The sequence below is a fragment of the Poecilia reticulata genome, linkage group LG1 (genome assembly GCF_000633615.1).
Source record: "Poecilia reticulata strain Guanapo linkage group LG1, Guppy_female_1.0+MT, whole genome shotgun sequence".
In the NCBI taxonomy this organism is placed as follows: domain Eukaryota; kingdom Metazoa; phylum Chordata; class Actinopteri; order Cyprinodontiformes; family Poeciliidae; genus Poecilia; species Poecilia reticulata.
The window spans coordinates 22,825,954-22,843,138 of NC_024331.1; the positions used below are offsets into that span (position 1 = coordinate 22,825,954).

The 17,185-nt window shown below is 39.5% G+C and overlaps 2 protein-coding genes across 2 annotated transcripts; one reads left to right on the top strand and one right to left on the bottom strand.

The window, feature by feature from the left end:
* The first annotated feature begins 433 nt into the window (after positions 1 to 433).
* On the top strand, positions 434 to 8,342 carry f8a (coagulation factor VIII associated). Its single transcript, XM_008416050.2, has 12 exons — positions 434 to 540; positions 1,827 to 1,873; positions 2,998 to 3,070; positions 4,616 to 4,775; positions 4,888 to 4,956; positions 5,070 to 5,190; positions 5,291 to 5,383; positions 5,522 to 5,586; positions 6,120 to 6,201; positions 6,343 to 6,389; positions 7,556 to 7,611; positions 7,723 to 8,342. Exons 1-12 carry the CDS (start codon positions 482 to 484, stop codon positions 7,802 to 7,804), a joined length of 954 nt encoding a protein of 317 aa, XP_008414272.1. The 5' UTR covers positions 434 to 481; the 3' UTR covers positions 7,805 to 8,342.
* LOC103468765 (epithelial membrane protein 1) lies at positions 8,019 to 17,124 on the bottom strand. Its single transcript, XM_008416062.2, has 5 exons — positions 17,018 to 17,124; positions 16,161 to 16,244; positions 13,772 to 13,880; positions 13,545 to 13,685; positions 8,019 to 9,727 (listed from the first exon to the last, which is right to left on the bottom strand). The coding sequence occupies exons 2-5, from the start codon at positions 16,233 to 16,235 to the stop codon at positions 9,567 to 9,569; spliced, it is 486 nt and encodes a 161-aa protein (XP_008414284.1). The 5' UTR covers positions 16,236 to 16,244; positions 17,018 to 17,124; the 3' UTR covers positions 8,019 to 9,566.
* Positions 17,125 to 17,185: the final 61 nt, after the last annotated feature.

Below are 17,185 nucleotides of genomic sequence, written 5' to 3' on the forward strand. Positions count from 1 at the left end.
TTTTACTGGAATTTTTTACTATTACTTAGGGCATATCATTCTTTAACATCACAGCAGCAAACACATTTTTGCTGTTAAACCACGTCATTGTTATGTTGCCAAAACTAAGGAGCTACTTTCTACGTCAAATCACCATAAAGGAGTGACAGTGGAGAAAACAAGAAGGAAAAAGGAGAAACTATTATAATCATGTGACTGTTAATTTACATCATACAAACTATTTAACTTGATATGTTAATAAAAGCCTCTGTAACCACCGCCGAATATACAGATTTTAAAGGATGGATAATACCGTAATAACATTACCTGTTGTTTAGATGCATCAGCTTAGAAGCTCTGTTTTTGGACATTTCCTGTTGGGACACGCGCTACTCATTCGGCATACGCCAGCCAATGAAACCTTGAGAAAACCTTCAGTGAGCCAATCGCAAAGCTCCTGTCAGAATGACTTCCTGGTTTGGTTTGTTTAGCTGTGTCTATCATGGCTGCGGAAGGCGATTTTCTGGCGAGATACAGAGCTGTGTCAAATAAATTGAAGAAGTCAGTAAGACTTTAACTTACTTTGTTTCACTGTGAGGTTGAAAGGAATGACTAGACAACGTTAAGAACAATAACGTTTATTGTCTTGATTGCTATATGTAGCATTGAAGGCTAATGCTAACAGTCAAAGCTAGCGGTCGCTGTCCGTTTCTGTCATTTTTTTCCCCATTATCTGTGCAATACATGTGTTTGCTTATTTTTATTAACTTGACGTTAGCTTTGACGTTTATTCCTTTTATTGAGTAAGCTTTACCTTTATTAGTTAGTGGTAGTCGCTGGTTTGATTTCAGAAAAACATGCTCCCAAACGTTCATCGTTAGACACATCAACCACAAAAGAAATGTAATAGAAATGTCAGACTTCAAAATGTTGAGGTGTAAGACCAAGAAGAATAACATGAATGTGACCAAATGCATTTTTCTTGCATAACAATTGTGTTAAAATTAGAGCAAGAAAAAAAAGAGTAGATTTTAACCCTCACCCTGGTTGCTTATTTTTAATCTTAAAAATAATATTGGACTACTAGTTTGTTAATGTAATCAAATATCTAAGCATTTGTTGATATTTCTGCTGACAGCCATGTAAGTTATTAAATTAATCCAAATATTGATCAGCTATATAAAGTAAAAGGAAAAGAGATGTTGTTTCTATTGCTTGATCTCTACCCCCATTACTCTCTGTGTTCTTATCTAAGAGGTAAGCTGTTGTCATGCTTAAAATTAATCAGTTAATTTCACAATTTGTTTGCTGTTTTTGTTTTAAGAAACACTCTAAGGTAATACTATCACTCTCTGACTCCTTGAACTTTTGGGGTTTATTGAGGTATTTTACAGTATTAATATTTCTGTGAAACATGTTTGTTTCCAGGTTTCAATAAATATATGCTGCATTAAAGTTGGGCTTCACAATATTAGAAAATCACATGTTTGCAATGATTGGTAATCATTAAGATGGCAACATCATTTGCTCTAAATCCCCATATTTTTCACTCTTCTATTTCTAATCTGTGCTTCCAACATTGTGTGATGTGACCTGTATCATGTTTGGTATTGTAATCTGTCAGGTGTGAACATTTAACTGCATTGAGACTACATTCAGTAGGTTTATTGGCATGCAAAGTATTACCTCATTCCAAACAACCCTTTGCCTTATTATTGTGTGCACTGATATTGACATGTTGCTATATTTCATGTATCCCTAATCAAACTCTTAAGTCTTCATCACTGTCAGATTTAAGCCCTGTAACACATAACAGGTCAAAACTTAATCTTGCTTTCTCATTGCAGACGTTTTCTTCGAAAGCCAAATGTAGCTGAAGCCAGTGAACAGTTTGGTGAGTCGATCCGTATCCATAATTGAAGATTATCTGCTGTCGATGGCAGCCGGGTACATTCGCTTCCATGAGATAGATGTTTTTTTTTCCTCCTGTATAGCTTCTTAAAAATGTATCTTGTGTCATATTGATAATTAGTCCTTACATAGAAAACTTTTCTTTATGAATAAGATTTTTTTTCTTTCTTCTAGCAGTAATGTTTGCCAAAACTTAGCAGAAACTTGTAACCTGCTGCTTTTAGAACTGCCTTTATATTAGAAAATGACTATTATGAATCTTAACAAACGTCTATAAAAGGCTCAAATAACTTAAGTCCCATTGAGTTAGTCTGTTCTGTTTTTCTCTTCTACCAAGTTTCCTGGCCAAACAAAGATGTTCATCAGGAGGCTGTCAAGGCTCCAGTGGAGCAGTTACCTGAAACAGAAAATAGACACAAAGAGGCATTTTCTTGTCATGGTTGTCAAACTCTGCGTCTGCAGATTGTCAGAGACAGATTCATCTCCATGGCTACATAGGTTTTAATTGTAGCAACAGTTAAAGATTGAGATGGATCAAGTCAAACCAAGAAGAAGAGCTGAAAATCTGTCTCTTTGTGAGACAGTTTTGACTGATATAATTTTATATCGTCTGGTTTCTTAGCAGCTTATAGCTGCCACAGAGCTGACAGGAAATAACGTTTACAATATTTAAGTAAAGAATAGAATAATTGTGCCACGGGTTGTTTATCATGACCCTAAAGACCGAACTGATCACAGGGCAACAGCAAAAGTAATTAGCATAAAGGTACTACTGCTATATTAAAGTACAAAGAACAGATTTAATATGTGTTTGCTCAACATGGACAGAAAAAAGCTTGCTTTAATTCTTCATCGTGTGTCTTTCCTTTCCTTTCAGTTTAGCTGTCCTGTTTTTCAGGATGAAGGTTGTGTGTATCCTGCACACGACCCTCATTTTTTCCACAAATATCTTTAACAGCTCTCTTAGGGTGAGAAATGTCTGAACAGGACACCAGCGCTGTCACTTGGTCTGCCCCTGTGATAACGGGGAGCAGATGTTTTAGAACAGTTTCACTGTTTGCCTCTTCTGTTTCATTGATTTTTTTCCTTCTGCGTGCGTGCTTCCAGGTCAGCTGGCGAAGGAGCTGAAGCAGCAGGACTGTCTTCAGTATGCGGCCTTCTGTAACCTGGCCATGGCTCGGTGAGCGCACACGGCTAAGGTTGAATTTTAATGTTGTTTGGACCTCTTTATGGTTATTTCAGTCTGCCGTTCAGTTGGTTGTGATGGCGACACAATGAGAGATTTTGGGACGTTTTCTTCAGAGGGTTATATTGACTTATTGAAAGTATTGTTGATATTTGATGTTATTGGATCTGAGTGATCTGATCGTGAATGTATGGGACTAAAGGCTAACAGGTTTATGTATTTGACACCCACTATAATAATGCATCTATGTCCATATTTTTGTCTACATCGTTACATGTATTTAATTTTGTTTTACTACCTGCAGCAGTATTTGTGTCTCGGAGTGTTTGCTGTGTGAGTCAGCTGAGTTTGGCTCCAGTCTTTGGCTGACTCTAAGCTATTCTTTCGAAACAAACATGGCAGATAAAGCGTCTTACTGCTGCCAGATGAACCTGGTTTAAAGTGTTCTAAGTTTTCTAAGTCTGAAGTGGTCTAAAAAACTAAGCGAAGTTATACCTAGGTAAATTTTGTTACGCAACAGCAATGTGCCATGCATGAGCAGCTACATGGGGGCTGATCAAAGCTGGCAGCTGCACTCAGAGGTTGGACCAGTCGTGTGTCTGCTACCTTCAAACTGTGGTAATTTTAGTCGAGACTATTCTACTCGGAACAAATACAAAGACGCATCTAAATATCAGGTATTAACAGCCTTGCTTCCAGCTGTCCATTTGTAATGAGCTTGCAAAATAGCAAGGTTAAAAAGTGCAAAGGTTCCAAACATTTGAGCGTTGAATTATAACATGACACCATATTTGCTTTTATTGATTATTATTCTAAAAGTGCAGCATAAATGAAAATTTAGCTCTATTTTTTCACTTGTAATTGGGGCCGTTTTAGAAAAATATTTGTACTACATTATAGTACTCTTATGCACACTTCTTTCCTTTTTTTTTTTTAAACCTCTGTGTTTACGTTCTGACCCTTACCTATGGTCATAAGAAACGTGACTAAAAGATGAGCTTCCATGACAGGATGACTGGACTCAGCTTTAGAGACAGGTTGATGTGCTCTATCAGAGGAACTTGTAGTAGAGCCGCTGCTTCTCTGCTTCGAAAGGATTTATTTAAAAGGTCCTGAAATCCCCCAGAATGAGCTGTAAAGCATCACTGGGGAGGGAGGATTTCTGAATTTTTCTTCTGAACCACCTGTTACCTCGGCAACCAGATTTCAAATAAGCTGAGTTGGATGGATGTCTTGGATTTTAAGATGCCAGTTGCATATGGACAGCACTCTCTACTGGAAGTACCTGAAGTTGCAGTTTACAGTAAGGACTTGAGTCCAACATTATTGCCTGACTTTGCTGTAGCTCTAACTATGTAGATTCAGCTGCTTCAGTGAAAGTTTTCCTTAAAGATGCTTACAGAAAATTGTTTTATCATTTTGGAAAATAACGCTGGGTCACTGATTTTTTTCAGCGACCAATAAATGTGACAATTTCAAAATGACTCAAATCACTTTTGCATTCAGCTCCATATATGTATTTTTTTTATTTCTGTACAGGTGCGAGCAGACCCTGTTTAACGCTCCTGGAGAAGCGCTGGCCTTAACTGACGCTGCGCGTCTCTTTCTGTCATCTGAGAAGGAGATCAGAGCCCTGCAGGCTCCGGGCTTCGACGAACACCTTCAAGCTGCCCTCAACTGCTACAGTTTTGCCATTAAGGTCGGCTGCGTAACAACAGCAGAACTCCGTTCGGTGTAAAATCTGAAAACAGATGGGAGTCTGACTGCATACTTGGGCTGTGACTGAATGCTGATGTGAAAATGTGTTACAGGTGTACATTGAGATGAACCAGCCTGTGATGGCAGCAAGCCTGTGTTTGGAACTTGGCAACGCGCTCAAGGTTTGATTGTTGCTTCCAGCTGTCCCGTATGATTAATGAAGAAGGTTTTCATTTTTGCTTTAAGGGTCACGTAAGCCACATGGCGCATCAGTCTTTCCTCCCTACTTCTATAGGAAATGAACAGACCGGGAGAAGCGATCGTTCACTTCCACAGGGCTGCGGAGTTACAGACGCAGACGCCTATAGAAGCTCTGCTGTCCATGGGAGAGATGGCCACGTGTAAAATCCTCACACGTGAGTTGCGTCCGCTCATTCGAATGAGATCATGTCGTTTGCGGTACGTCGGGCTCGATTCCAGATGTTTGACTTTGTATTCAACTCCTCTGATTTGCAGGTGACTATGACGGTGCTTTATCGGTGTTCACAGAGATGCAGCTGATGTGTCAGGAGAGAGGACTGCAGCTGCCAGGCACCACAAGCCCTATTGGTGAGGCTCCGACCAGAGCCTACTGGTCACCATTCTCAGATGCTCAGACTTTTGTATTGTTCTATGTTGTCTCTAGTGTTGTTTATTCCTGTGATTGAACTGAAAAAGCTGACCAGTTTCTTTTGTTTCAATCGAAAGGCGCCTTTCTGGACATTGTAGCAAAATGTGAGATATCTAGAGTTCTGCTGCTGATGTTACTTGAGGTAAGCTTCGTGAAAAAAATTGCTCTTGTTATGTAAAGACACTCCTGACATGTTTTTGCGACAAACACTGGGGTCTTCTAAAAGTATTCACACACCTGCAAGTCTTTCACAATGCATAAGCAATCGTACATTTCAGTCTGTTAATTGAATTTTCCAAGTACAAAACAAACTTGCGCAAATTCGTGAGGTGAAATGAAACTGAGACATTGTTTTCAAAAGTGTGGTGGGAATTTTTAGTCAGCCTTCCTGAGTCCGTGCTTTGTAGAACCACCTTCTGCTGCAGAAGATGGTTCTACGAAGGCAGTGTTTTTACCAGCTTTGCATGTAAAGAGAGTGAAATTTTTGCCTATTCATCTTTGTAAAATATATCAAGGTCAGTTATCCTGCAATTGATTTACAAATAAACAACCCTTAACCGTTAAAGCTGTAAAAGAGCAAAGCATTTTCAGGCATTAAAACAGCTCAGCTGCTGCAGGTCATCACATTTTAATGGAACTGCCTCAGTGTGTGTGTGGGTGTGTATTTCTTTGCAGCCTCCACCTCAGAAGTTACTACCAGAACATGCCCAGACCCTGGAGAGGTACGCATGGGAGTCCTTTGACCCTCACAGCCAAGGTAGGCGCTCCTTAATATTTAACTGTTTGGGAGAGTTGGAGGGGAAAAAGTGAACAATTTTAGTTCCTGTCAAACTCTGAGCATGAATCAGGCGAATGACCCTGGCAGTGGTCTAAATATGAATGCTGTTTGCTCTTTCAGTGACCTTCCTGCCTGAGAATGTGTTCCTGCTTCTGCAGTCTGTAGTGGTGAGTTTTGTGATACATGCATTTGGCCAAGTCAAAAGGTTCCTGACCTTTTCTGCCTCGCACACAGAAGTTGTTTTTCATAGCCTCTACATGACAGTGATAAATGTTTTGGTTGCATTTCCCCCTTTGGCAGCATAATTACTCTTCTCTATTTGACACCTATGTTGCTAGACTTTTCATAATATCTTTCAGGTTCTCGCAGTTAATATTTTGTGTTTTTTATTTGTACAGCCACAAAGTAGTTTATTGGAGTTTTATCAGCTCAACATGATGGTGAAGTGGAAGTAAAATGATAGAGGGTTGGGTTTTTTTTTTCCTCCTAGCAGCGAAGGTTCATCCTCCGGCAGGAAAAAGACTCTAAACATAAAGCTAGAGAGCTGGGCAATAAGTCAATAGCATTAGCTGCCGCAATAGACATGCAATTAATATCAATAAAATATATGTCCAACAGAATGTTCAATACTTTCACTTAACTGCAATCCAGAACCACAGAGCATTCTGGGAGATGTAGGCAAAGGAAAGGCTTTATCCACTCAAGCTCTCACGGCCAGCTAAGCAATGTTGGTGGCATCACTTGCTCTTTGGTTGCCGGCTGTATTTCAGATTTTTAAAATAATTTAAAAAAAAGTATGAAAAATTATTGATATTGACTGATATGAAACCCTTATATTGTGATAAGTTTTCAACTGGCCTTAAGTTACAGTAGAAAGACTGATCAAAGTACAATTGCGTCTTTTAATGGCCTACACCTAAATATATTGACGGTGTTGGTTTGCAGCTGCAATTACACCAAAAGGTGCTCGTACTTCTACAAAGTACTCTTTTTCAGGTTTTAATTTGTAAATAAAAAAAGTGTTTTCTTTTCCTTCCACTTCTCAATTATGCATTACTGTGTGCCAGTCTGTCTCAAAAATCTCCCCAAATTCCCAATTAAATAGACGTTTGTAATGTGACAAGAAGTGGAAAACGTTCAAGCTGTTTGACTAATACAGCAAGGCTCTGCATATGTCAAATACCCTTAATAAAATAAGAGTTTCTGTTGTTGTTATGCTGCCTAAGCTCGTTATGAGGCAGTAAACATAGAAATATGAGACGTTAACAAGCTCATTTGAATCTGTAGTTGTGTTTTTATTGGTGCGGTGTCTAACAGCAGATCTGTTCTGCAGATGGCGTGTCAGGAGAAAGACACCGAGTCCCTCAAGTCCTTGCAGACTGAGCTGTGGTGAGCACTCATAAATGTCTCTTCCCATCATGTGATCATCAGAGAAGCATTTCCAGGCTTCGCCATCATTTGCCAATATTGATCACATGTTTTTGTGGCTTCTTTCTGCAGGCCCTTTCTGACGGCAGAGCAGAATCACCTGCTCCACCTTGTGGTTCTGGAGCGAATTGCACCGTCTGGTCAAGGGATTTAGCACAGCCTGGCTTTTACTCACTTCCTCTGGGAACAATACTGTGTGTAATGGAATATTCCCGTTTCTGAGCGGTCTGTTGTAAGACCCGAAGAAGGGTTGTTTTCACAGTTTAGGAACTCTGGTAGAGATATTATGTTTTATTCACTCATTTCAACCTGGACCAATTCTTATTCGATGTAAAAGTGAGGTTGTTTGAGGTAAAACACAGCTTCTGTTTGTTTTAATTGACTTTATTAGTAAAAGACATGGCTTAGATTCCAATGTAAATACAAACAAATTGTCTAATGCATAGTTCTGTTAAATGGTAAAACATAACACCTCCGCTCTTCATCCCTGGGTCGTTTTAAGATTCACTTGTACAAACGTACTTTACATAAGATAGCAGCCGACTACAGACAGAAAACAAAACATAGCTTAAGAAAAATACACTCAATACAAAATGCTACAAAAATATAATTGGTTACATTGTACATAGACGTAAAAGGCATATATCATACTTGTAAAATAATGAGAAACGATTAAATGTTCTGTGAAGTAAGGCTTTTGTTTCAAGAGTGTTCATTGTTATTGCGGTTTAGGCAAGTCGCTGTACCCTCTGGGGTACAGGGAAGTAGTAACCATCAGCCTCACGACACAATTTCCTCACATGATGGATTCACTCGACATATCTTTCTAAAATACAGTATATCCCAGGAGCTGCTTCTTCTGGTGCTCATCTTTTCACATCAGAACTTTGTTAGAAACTTTAGTTTTTAGCTCAGCAACAGAAAAGATGAATGGCCCAACGCTCGTGTCTTAGGACGTCAGCAAACGCTGCAGAATAAAACCTGGATATAAGCTTCAAACATAAACTGCAATTCTGATCAGAGGTTAGATCCGCTAATTACAGGACTAAGTTTCATATTAATTTTTTTCTTTTATTTTTCTTATTTTCCCTCCCCAGGACAGGATGATGCCTCATGTAGCTTCAGGAATTTTTAGAAGACAAGAATCTGATGCATGAGTTTGAATGAAATGTTTGTTCTATAAACACTCAAAAATAAATATGCACCCTCACTGACCTTTTGGTATAATTCTGGCTGGTTACTTCTTATCAAAATGGTAGAGTTCATTCAAATTAGTTGGTTTTCAGGCAGAGGCCCATCTTTTAAGCACAGAACACACATTTCCAATTGGGTTATGGATTCCCAGGACCTTATTTTCTCAGCCTGCTTTATCCGTTCCGAAATTATACATTTGAGCCTGTAGGTGTGGGACGGATTAGCGAAAATTCACAACAAATTCAAGATTGTTTACATTTTTGCTTAACCTATAAATTAGCTCAGCAACCTGAAAATTGAGGAATACTGAATGCCTGCCAATGAGGTGTGTGTGAACAGTTCTGACTGGATCTGTTCCACTCACACATTAAACTTAGATGATCAGATCAGACATGAGCGCGGCGGAAATCTAGTCAGTACAGTCAGAAGAACAGCAAGTGACATTTCACACAGACTTTAAAATACTGATAACGTCTGGACTGAGTTTCCAGACCTACAAGTAGCTACATCGCAGAGATAAATGATTAATTATTTAGGGTTACACAGATGAAAGCTCCTTATCTTACCCACTTACAGTCCCACTCTCCAACTCCAACTTGTTAAGATCAAAACAAAGAGTATTGGCTCGTTAGCATTCCAACATATTCCTAACTGAGGATGAAGCTGACAAGTCTTGATATGACTGAAAGGACAAAGGAGCATGGATCCCGTCATCCTCCGATTCAGTCATTCTTCTTCCGCAGGACGATGTAGGTGATGGTAAGGAAGAGAGTGAGGACGAAGGAGATCCACGCCAGGATGTAGCTGTGCCCGTACCCTCCTTTTTTTTCAGTGGTGTGAAGCTGTGCTGTGTAGATCGAGGCTGCGGTCATTATGCACAGGCCTGCAGGAGAGAAGGAAGGAAGGAAATGGGGAGTGATGATGCACATAGATGAGATTTTTAGAAGTAGTCATGTTTTCTCTGAAAAGGAAAAATATCAACTGCGACAAGATTGTTAAAGAGGGCTTGTGTACAGCGCCAGGCCATTCAGTTCAAACAGTAAAACCATTAATGTTATGTAGATCCTGATTATAAAAGCTTGAAAAGCTTTTATTTCTGTTCATTACGATGATTATTATAAGTAGGGGTTAGCGATATACTTTGTGTTATCATACCCATACATACCCACTTGTAATGCACTTCTTTAGGACACCAGTCACACAAAAAAGTGTGATTTATATCACTAATCTGCACACAGTAATTACATTTAGTTATATTTTTGAAATTTATTGATATTTATTGATACTCTCAATGCAAAAAACAGTGGAGAAAATAGTAAAACTAACAATGCCAACAATACAGACAGTTTGGGGCTATTTTAAGCATCATTAGTTTGAATTTATTTTGACAACGCTAAGTCAACATTCTTATCATGATTTTTTTTTTTAATGATTGCTGTAAATGATAAGCAAAGCCAAACCCTAACTACAAGACCGAGGTTCTCACAATGTTACAGTCTTACATCAGACCAGTAAGTACCAGCTATTTCAAGATGTCGGCCTACAGGAAAGCATGTCCATCTACTTGGTTCTTGGTCTGGCTGCACTGACTGTAGACCTCTGGAAAACGCTCTGGCTTAACAGAAGGAATGTAAAAAGCTGTTTTCTGAACGCTTCTCTTTGAGATGGTTTTTGAAACACTGACTCTTGCGGCAGTCCACACTGCAGCAATCTACTCCATGTCTTTGAACAGACTGTGGTTATCCCTATTACTGGTGCAGATTTTCCTAGCACATGTTTTCCTTCCACTCAACTTTCAATTATGCCTGGATAAAGCACTCCGTGACAAGCAAGCTTTTTTACGAATGACCTCTTGTGGCGGTTCGTCCTCAAGGAAGCAGTCAGTAACTATTTCTTTGTCATCAGGTGTCCATATAGTCGCCTGCTGATTGCTGATTGTTTATTTCCTTAAACAATCTGGGCCAACACAATCTGTTAGAAGTAGGAACTGCCACCAAAACATCTAAAAGGATCACACTGATTATAGTCATGTTTAGAATGCATACCATTTTCATTTTTTTTATGTGGTTATTCGATGCATTGCAGTACATGGCTGTGCACTAAAAAAAAACCTCTGGAGGCTTCCAGGATGGAAAAATCCAATTGTTTTGAATCGTGACTGAAGCAACAAAGCTTTGGAGCCTTGAATAATGTAACATCCCAGGCATTCTCAGCTCACTGGCAGCTGTTTGGTGAGTTAAGCTTCAACTAAATCTTTGCTTTTGAGATGAAAATGAAAAAAAAAGGAACACGTTAAGACACGATCTTTTTTTACACTCAGTGATTTTGAACGCCGTTCTCCTCTACTTGTTTATTGTTGCTACATTGTCATGCTTTCACACAATAACGCAAACACGGTCACAGCATTTGAGGAGGTCGCTCTTACTTTAAAACGCCTTAAATGTTTTACTTTCTTATTTCCTGTGAGATGAAAAGAGGCGAGTTCATGATTCCTAAAAGCCGATGATGTTTCTGTGTAATACCACCTGGTCAAATTCTTTAGTCGAACAGAAACATGAGTCTGAAACTGACCCACCCTTCTGTATCCCCCACTGGGGATTGTAAAGACATTGGAGGAGTTTTTGGGTGTTGCCTGCGATACAAAAAAAACCCTAACCATTATCTGATACATATGTGCGTTATACAAAATTGTCTTAAAACATACCGAAAGGACTGAGACAAGTTGAATTTACGAGGATCTTGTTAATGAGTCTACAGTTAAAAAGTTGTGCTTGTGGAGCTGAGTGAGCTGGCAGATCGACAGGAAACGCGGCCCAGCCAAAGGCACTGACAGATGAAACAATGGAAAGGACGATAAAACTCCTGGAAGATATCTGAACACAGTTACTGTTCCCAGATAGATGAATCTCTCATCTTGTTTGCAGGAACAAACAAGATGGGAACAAACTGCTAGGCGTCAGAATGAGTCAGGGTGAAAGGTTTTCCCAGCAACTCATCTGGCTATAAAAGAGACGAGCTCTTGCACATTTTGGCACTTTACAAACGCAAACTTCAAAGTATTTCATTTAGGTTTTATGTGATACAACAACACAACTTAGGACAATTTTTTTTAATAAAAAGAAAATGAGTTAATACTTTGCCGAATGACCTGTTCCCTCAACTACAGCTGTGATTCTTTTAGGGTATGTCTCTACCAGCTTTGAACATGTACAGACGTGAATTTTTACCCATTCTTCTTTGCAAAATTGTAGAAGCTTTGTCAGATTTGGTGGAGAATATCAAGCATTAAATTCTAAGTCTTGCCACAGATTCTCAACTGGATTTTGATCCTGACTTTGACTGAAAACATGGATGAACTTCTTGGTGTTTGTCAGGATGTTGTAGTTCTGCTTGAAGCTGAACCTCTGACTAGTCTCAAATCTTTAACAGCCAGGTGTGCTGTATATTTAGCTCCATTCTTCTACCAATCTGCTCTAACCAACTTTCCTGTCTCTGTTCAACGTCAGCTTCCCTTAGCATGATGCCACCACCACTATGTTTCACATGGGGATGGTGTTTTCAGGAGTATATTGTTAGTTGTCTGTCACTGTGTTCACCTGTGTTCTCTAACAAACCCGTTAGGCCTTTGTGAAACAGCCAGATTTAAACTGAGATTAAATTACACACACATGGACTCTGTTTGCCAATTACGTGACTTTTGCAGGCAGTTCATTGGACTGGATTTTATTTTAGGGTGTCAGGGTGACGGAAACTGAATAAGAATGCAACTCGTGGTTTTAGATGTTTAATTGTATAAAAAATGAATTTTATGCTACTCTGTGTGACTCTATCACATAAAAACCAAAACTACTGTTGCAGTCAGAATATGTGGCTGTAACTATGAAGGACCAGGAAGAGAAGAGTTCACAATTTATAACTTAATAACAATCTACATAATGAGCAAACATAAGCTGTCATTTACAGTTTAGGATTTGCATTTCATTTGAGCTGATCTGTGCATGGAAGCTCAAGCATCACATGTTTTCTCTGACCTTTAAAACAAGATCTTAAACAAGTTGTTATTATTTTTTAGTCATTTAGTCTTAGGGCTAAATGACTAAATAATAATGCAACTTTTTGTAATGCTACAAAATCCATCCATCCATCCATTTTCTTACACCTGTGTCCCTCAGTGGGGTCGGGAGGGTTGCTGGTGCCTATCTCCAGCTAGCGTACCGGGCGAGAGGCGGGGTCACCCTCGACAGGTCGCCAGTCTGTCGCAGGGCAACACAGAGACAGACAGGACAAACAACCATGCACACACACACACCTAGGGACAATTTRGAGAGGCCAATTAACCTGACAGCCATGTTTTTGGACTGTGGGAGGAAACCGGAGTACCCGGAGAAAACCCACGCATGCACAGGGAGAACATGCAAACTCCATGCAGAAAGACCGGGGCAAGGCAACAACTCTACCAACTGCGCCACTGTGCAGCCGTAATGCTACAAAATCTCATATTTATTTCTGCTTCAATGTTTCATTTTTTTTTCAACCGTCTGCATCGTTCCGTTCCGAAAGCATCGAGGTTTAATGGCATTATTGACCTCAGTCAGCCAAGCATGTGGCATCCGTAAGGAACCAAATCCAGCGATATGAAACAGGGACATGAATCAATATCTCTCACAGCAGCATTCTGCATTTGACTCCAGGTTACTTACAAGCGATTAGCTGCAAAATGCCAGTGAAGATGAACCTCTGCCCCTTGGGCAGGGTAAACAGCTGAGCCACGAACACAAACAGGGCCAGGATGGTGAAAACGCAGGCCAGGACCGAGGTGGCCTGCACCGACTGGAGGAAGTCTGCAGTGAGATTTAAAGAGAAAAAAAATTTACTTTTTCAATTAACACCGCTGATGTTAAATTTTTTCTTTTTTTTGTATTCAAACCTGATTGGACATCTGAGTATTTCTTCAGATTGCCATAATGCCAGTCTAAGCCTATTAAGTCCCACTTGCCCCACAGGTCTGTGTATTCAGTGTCAGTAACCCACCAAGCCTGAAAACAAGAATAAACGTCAAAACATACAGAGGCACATAATGATTACATTGCAAACATTTGGAAGTTGTATTGCCGGCAAAAGTTTCTTTCCTCATCTTGTTTTTCCCTCTAATGTGTGTGTGTGTGTGTGTGTGTGTGTGTGTGTGTGTGTGGGTGTGTGTGTGTGTGTGTGTGTGTGCGTATGTGTTTATCAGTGTGGGCAGACCAATTCACTGTTCTCTTACAAAGCTTTTTTTTATTATTCTATACACATTGCTCTGCTTGTTTTTGTGCATGTGGAGGTTTGAAGATCTGCAACACAGTGGGCGGCGAAAACATATTTTGACATTCAAGTCAGGCTTTATTCTCGATGCTTTACACACTGGCACCGTGAGGCCAAAGACGCATGGAAAGGCAATGTTGAAAACTTAGGCTGTTCTGAACTAAAAAAAATTCTGCTACAGATATAACTTAATGAGATTAGTCAGACTTTTATGTAAAATCAAATTCACTTTAAACATGGTAAATCACATACAAAACAACATGTCATGTTTGGTTTTTCTATTTGTGTTGCTGTTGTAAAGCATTATTTAGTCAAGATAAAATCCACAGTCTTCGTGAGAATATTTTACACACGCACACACACACACACACACACACACACACACACACACACACTTTTGTCTGTAAAATACATCACATAGGGCATATAGCAAATAATCATGGTTCTTTTAGATAATGTAATTTGTCTTTTTGTCTCTTTGTTATTCAGTATTTTTTAATCAAATTCCTTATTTTGAGGTGTTTACATGTTGTTATTTATTGTCACACCACAACATTGGAGCTGCAGTAGAAAACACCGCATGGAATTTCAGGAATATTTGCCAAAAATGTAAAAAAAAATAATAATTAAGGGCTAGGGATAGGTTAAATAATATTATCATAAAACTTTCTGATACTATAGATCCACTACATTTCTAATCAATGTGAAGGATGTTTCCTGAAGGGCTATCCCATTGTTGTTAGCATGTGTCTTTGTGTAAGCTAATATCATGAGTCCTGAATATGAAGGAGTGTTTTAAGCTTTCCACATTATAGTTATTTTTGAGACTCTTATCGCTAAGTGGAAAAGGAAATTGTACTTAAGTCTCACAATTAAGGGCCAACTAATAGTGAGACTTCTACATCTGGAATAAAGATCTGCACTAAGTGATTACAGAGACAGGCTAACTGTTCGCCAAGACTGACGCTAAAGTTGGCATCTGCTTGGAAGTGTCCTTTAAAACGTAAACTCATGGATGTTTTACAGTTTTTATGGAATCTGGAATGTATTTCACTTTCAAGATTGTTTATTTCAGATATCTAGACTGATCAAACGTGAACTGGATAAATCTATATTAAACAATGATTCTTTAAAACACAGCTTAAGATAAATGAAACCTTCCCTCTATTTGTCAATGTTTTTTTTTGGCATCAGGACCCCTTTGTAAGCTATGAAGTGAAAAATAATGGGCAGAGGTCAGTAAAGACACCAAATGAGCAAGAATGTAGAATTTCTGAATGAACAGAGCAGGAAGTGCTTTTATTTTGATAAGCTGAGAGTGCGTAATGACTTAGCTAGCTTAATAAGATTTCAGTTTCTTAAGTTCTTTTTTGCTTTCAAATGATCCAAGGACATTTAATACAACCCTCAGTTAAAGTAGCATCAGTGTTTATCACCCCACAGCTAACATGAACAGATTGCTGTGATCTTAAACTGCTCACAGTCCACTGTTAATAGTGAAAAAGTAAAACATGAAGCAATGTATGCTAAAGCTGCTGTCTAGCTTTCACAAAGGCTTGCTTTCACTACTGATTACATGAAATGGGCCATTCCACCAAATGGGTGCCATCTGCTTATTGTAAATTTCCAAAATTAAAAAAAATTTTAATATATGTTTTTCCTAACCTGAATCTGCTAGTGTGCATACAAATGGCCATTGGCCGTCTCAGTTGACGTTATTTAACTTTTTGCAAAAGTTTTTACAAAGTCGGTTGCATTTTTAAAATGGCAAAACATCGAGTATAAATTGTTGAAGGGGCTGACTGACCCAAACCCATGAGCTCAGTTCTGTTGCCTCTTGTGATGTCATCATCCAAATTGAAAACAAATTAGCAGGGACTTTTGTCATTCAGTGCAATTTTTTAAACTCCTGCAGTGAAAATCTGTTTCCCAACTTTGTTTTTGCCATCCGTACAGATCAGTTAGTGGGGGGATCACTTCTGACCCCCGTAAGTAAGAAAATAAAAAGTACTCACGTTATCAATGGTGGCCACCAGGAGTAGGATGACGGTGGTGATGTGCAAAACGACGATCCCTGCCAGCACCAACATTGTGACCCTCTGAAAATTGATAAATGAGAGGAATGCGAACGGATGCACATCACTGCTTATTTTCCACTCACACGCGCTTTATAGGACGCATCAATTAATACACAGCACGAGTTCCAGTTATACAATTTAACACTGAAAGACGTTGAAAACAGAGAGGGGAGAGACAGAGAGCCATTACATGCGAATCCCAACACGCCCCGGGAGTCAGGAGGATTTTTGAACAACATCTGGAGTCAGACACGTCGCACAGTCAGGCGGTTTGACGCTCCAAAGCGCTTCGTTTTACAACTCTGTCCTATTTTCTAGCAACTTAAAGTCAATTCCTCCCCGATTACGTTCTCTGAAAACTACTGATCTTCGCTTATCTTCTCGTTTTCACCGCTTTCCGCAGTTTCCGTGGACGAGAAAGGCGCGTTTGTTTGGACGTGTTTGGGCATTCCCAAATGGGACCCCCTCAGTTTTACACACACACACACACACACGCACACACACACAGGCCCGACACCGCAGTCAACAACTTTAGAAAGAGCGCGAGAATCCAGCGAGGCAAAAACGACTCACAACTCTAACTTGCACAAAAACAATTATGACTATATTAAATGTGCAGCCTCTTTGGCGCACTTATTGTGCTTATTTTGCCCTTCAACGCTTTTACAGTGCACTCGGCTAACTTGATCTTTCTTTACAATAGCAAATAAGACTGATAACACAGTTCCGCAGAGTACGTGAGGTAATCCAGGACTTTTCCGAAATAGAAACAGAACAGAATGAGTAAAAGTTACCTGAAAGCGCTTCAAGTCTCGGCGCGGCAGCTGCTTGGGAATGTGTAAAAGTGTGTCCCCACCCTGCCTCTAATTCTCAACACACACATCTCCCTGTTTTCTCACTCTCTTTCCACTCCTTTTTACTCTCCCCTCTTAGCCCCACCCAGAAAGTCTCAAATATATATA

Coding starts and splice junctions, on each gene's coding strand:
- LOC103468765 (XM_008416062.2), bottom strand. CDS start 16,235: ATGTTGGTGCTGGCAGGGATCGTCGTTTTGCACATCACCACCGTCATC. Junction 13,881..16,160: donor TGGTGGCCACCATTGATAAC/GTGAGTACTTTT, acceptor TCTTGTTTTCAG/GCTTGGTGGGTTACTGACAC. Junction 9,728..13,544: donor CATTTTGCAGCTAATCGCTT/GTAAGTAACCTG, acceptor TCTCTCCTGCAG/GCCTGTGCATAATGACCGCA.
- f8a (XM_008416050.2), top strand. CDS start 482: ATGGCTGCGGAAGGCGATTTTCTGGCGAGATACAGAGCTGTGTCAAAT. Junction 6,202..6,342: donor CTTTGACCCTCACAGCCAAG/GTAGGCGCTCCT, acceptor TTGCTCTTTCAG/TGACCTTCCTGCCTGAGAAT. Junction 6,390..7,555: donor TGCTTCTGCAGTCTGTAGTG/GTGAGTTTTGTG, acceptor TCTGTTCTGCAG/ATGGCGTGTCAGGAGAAAGA.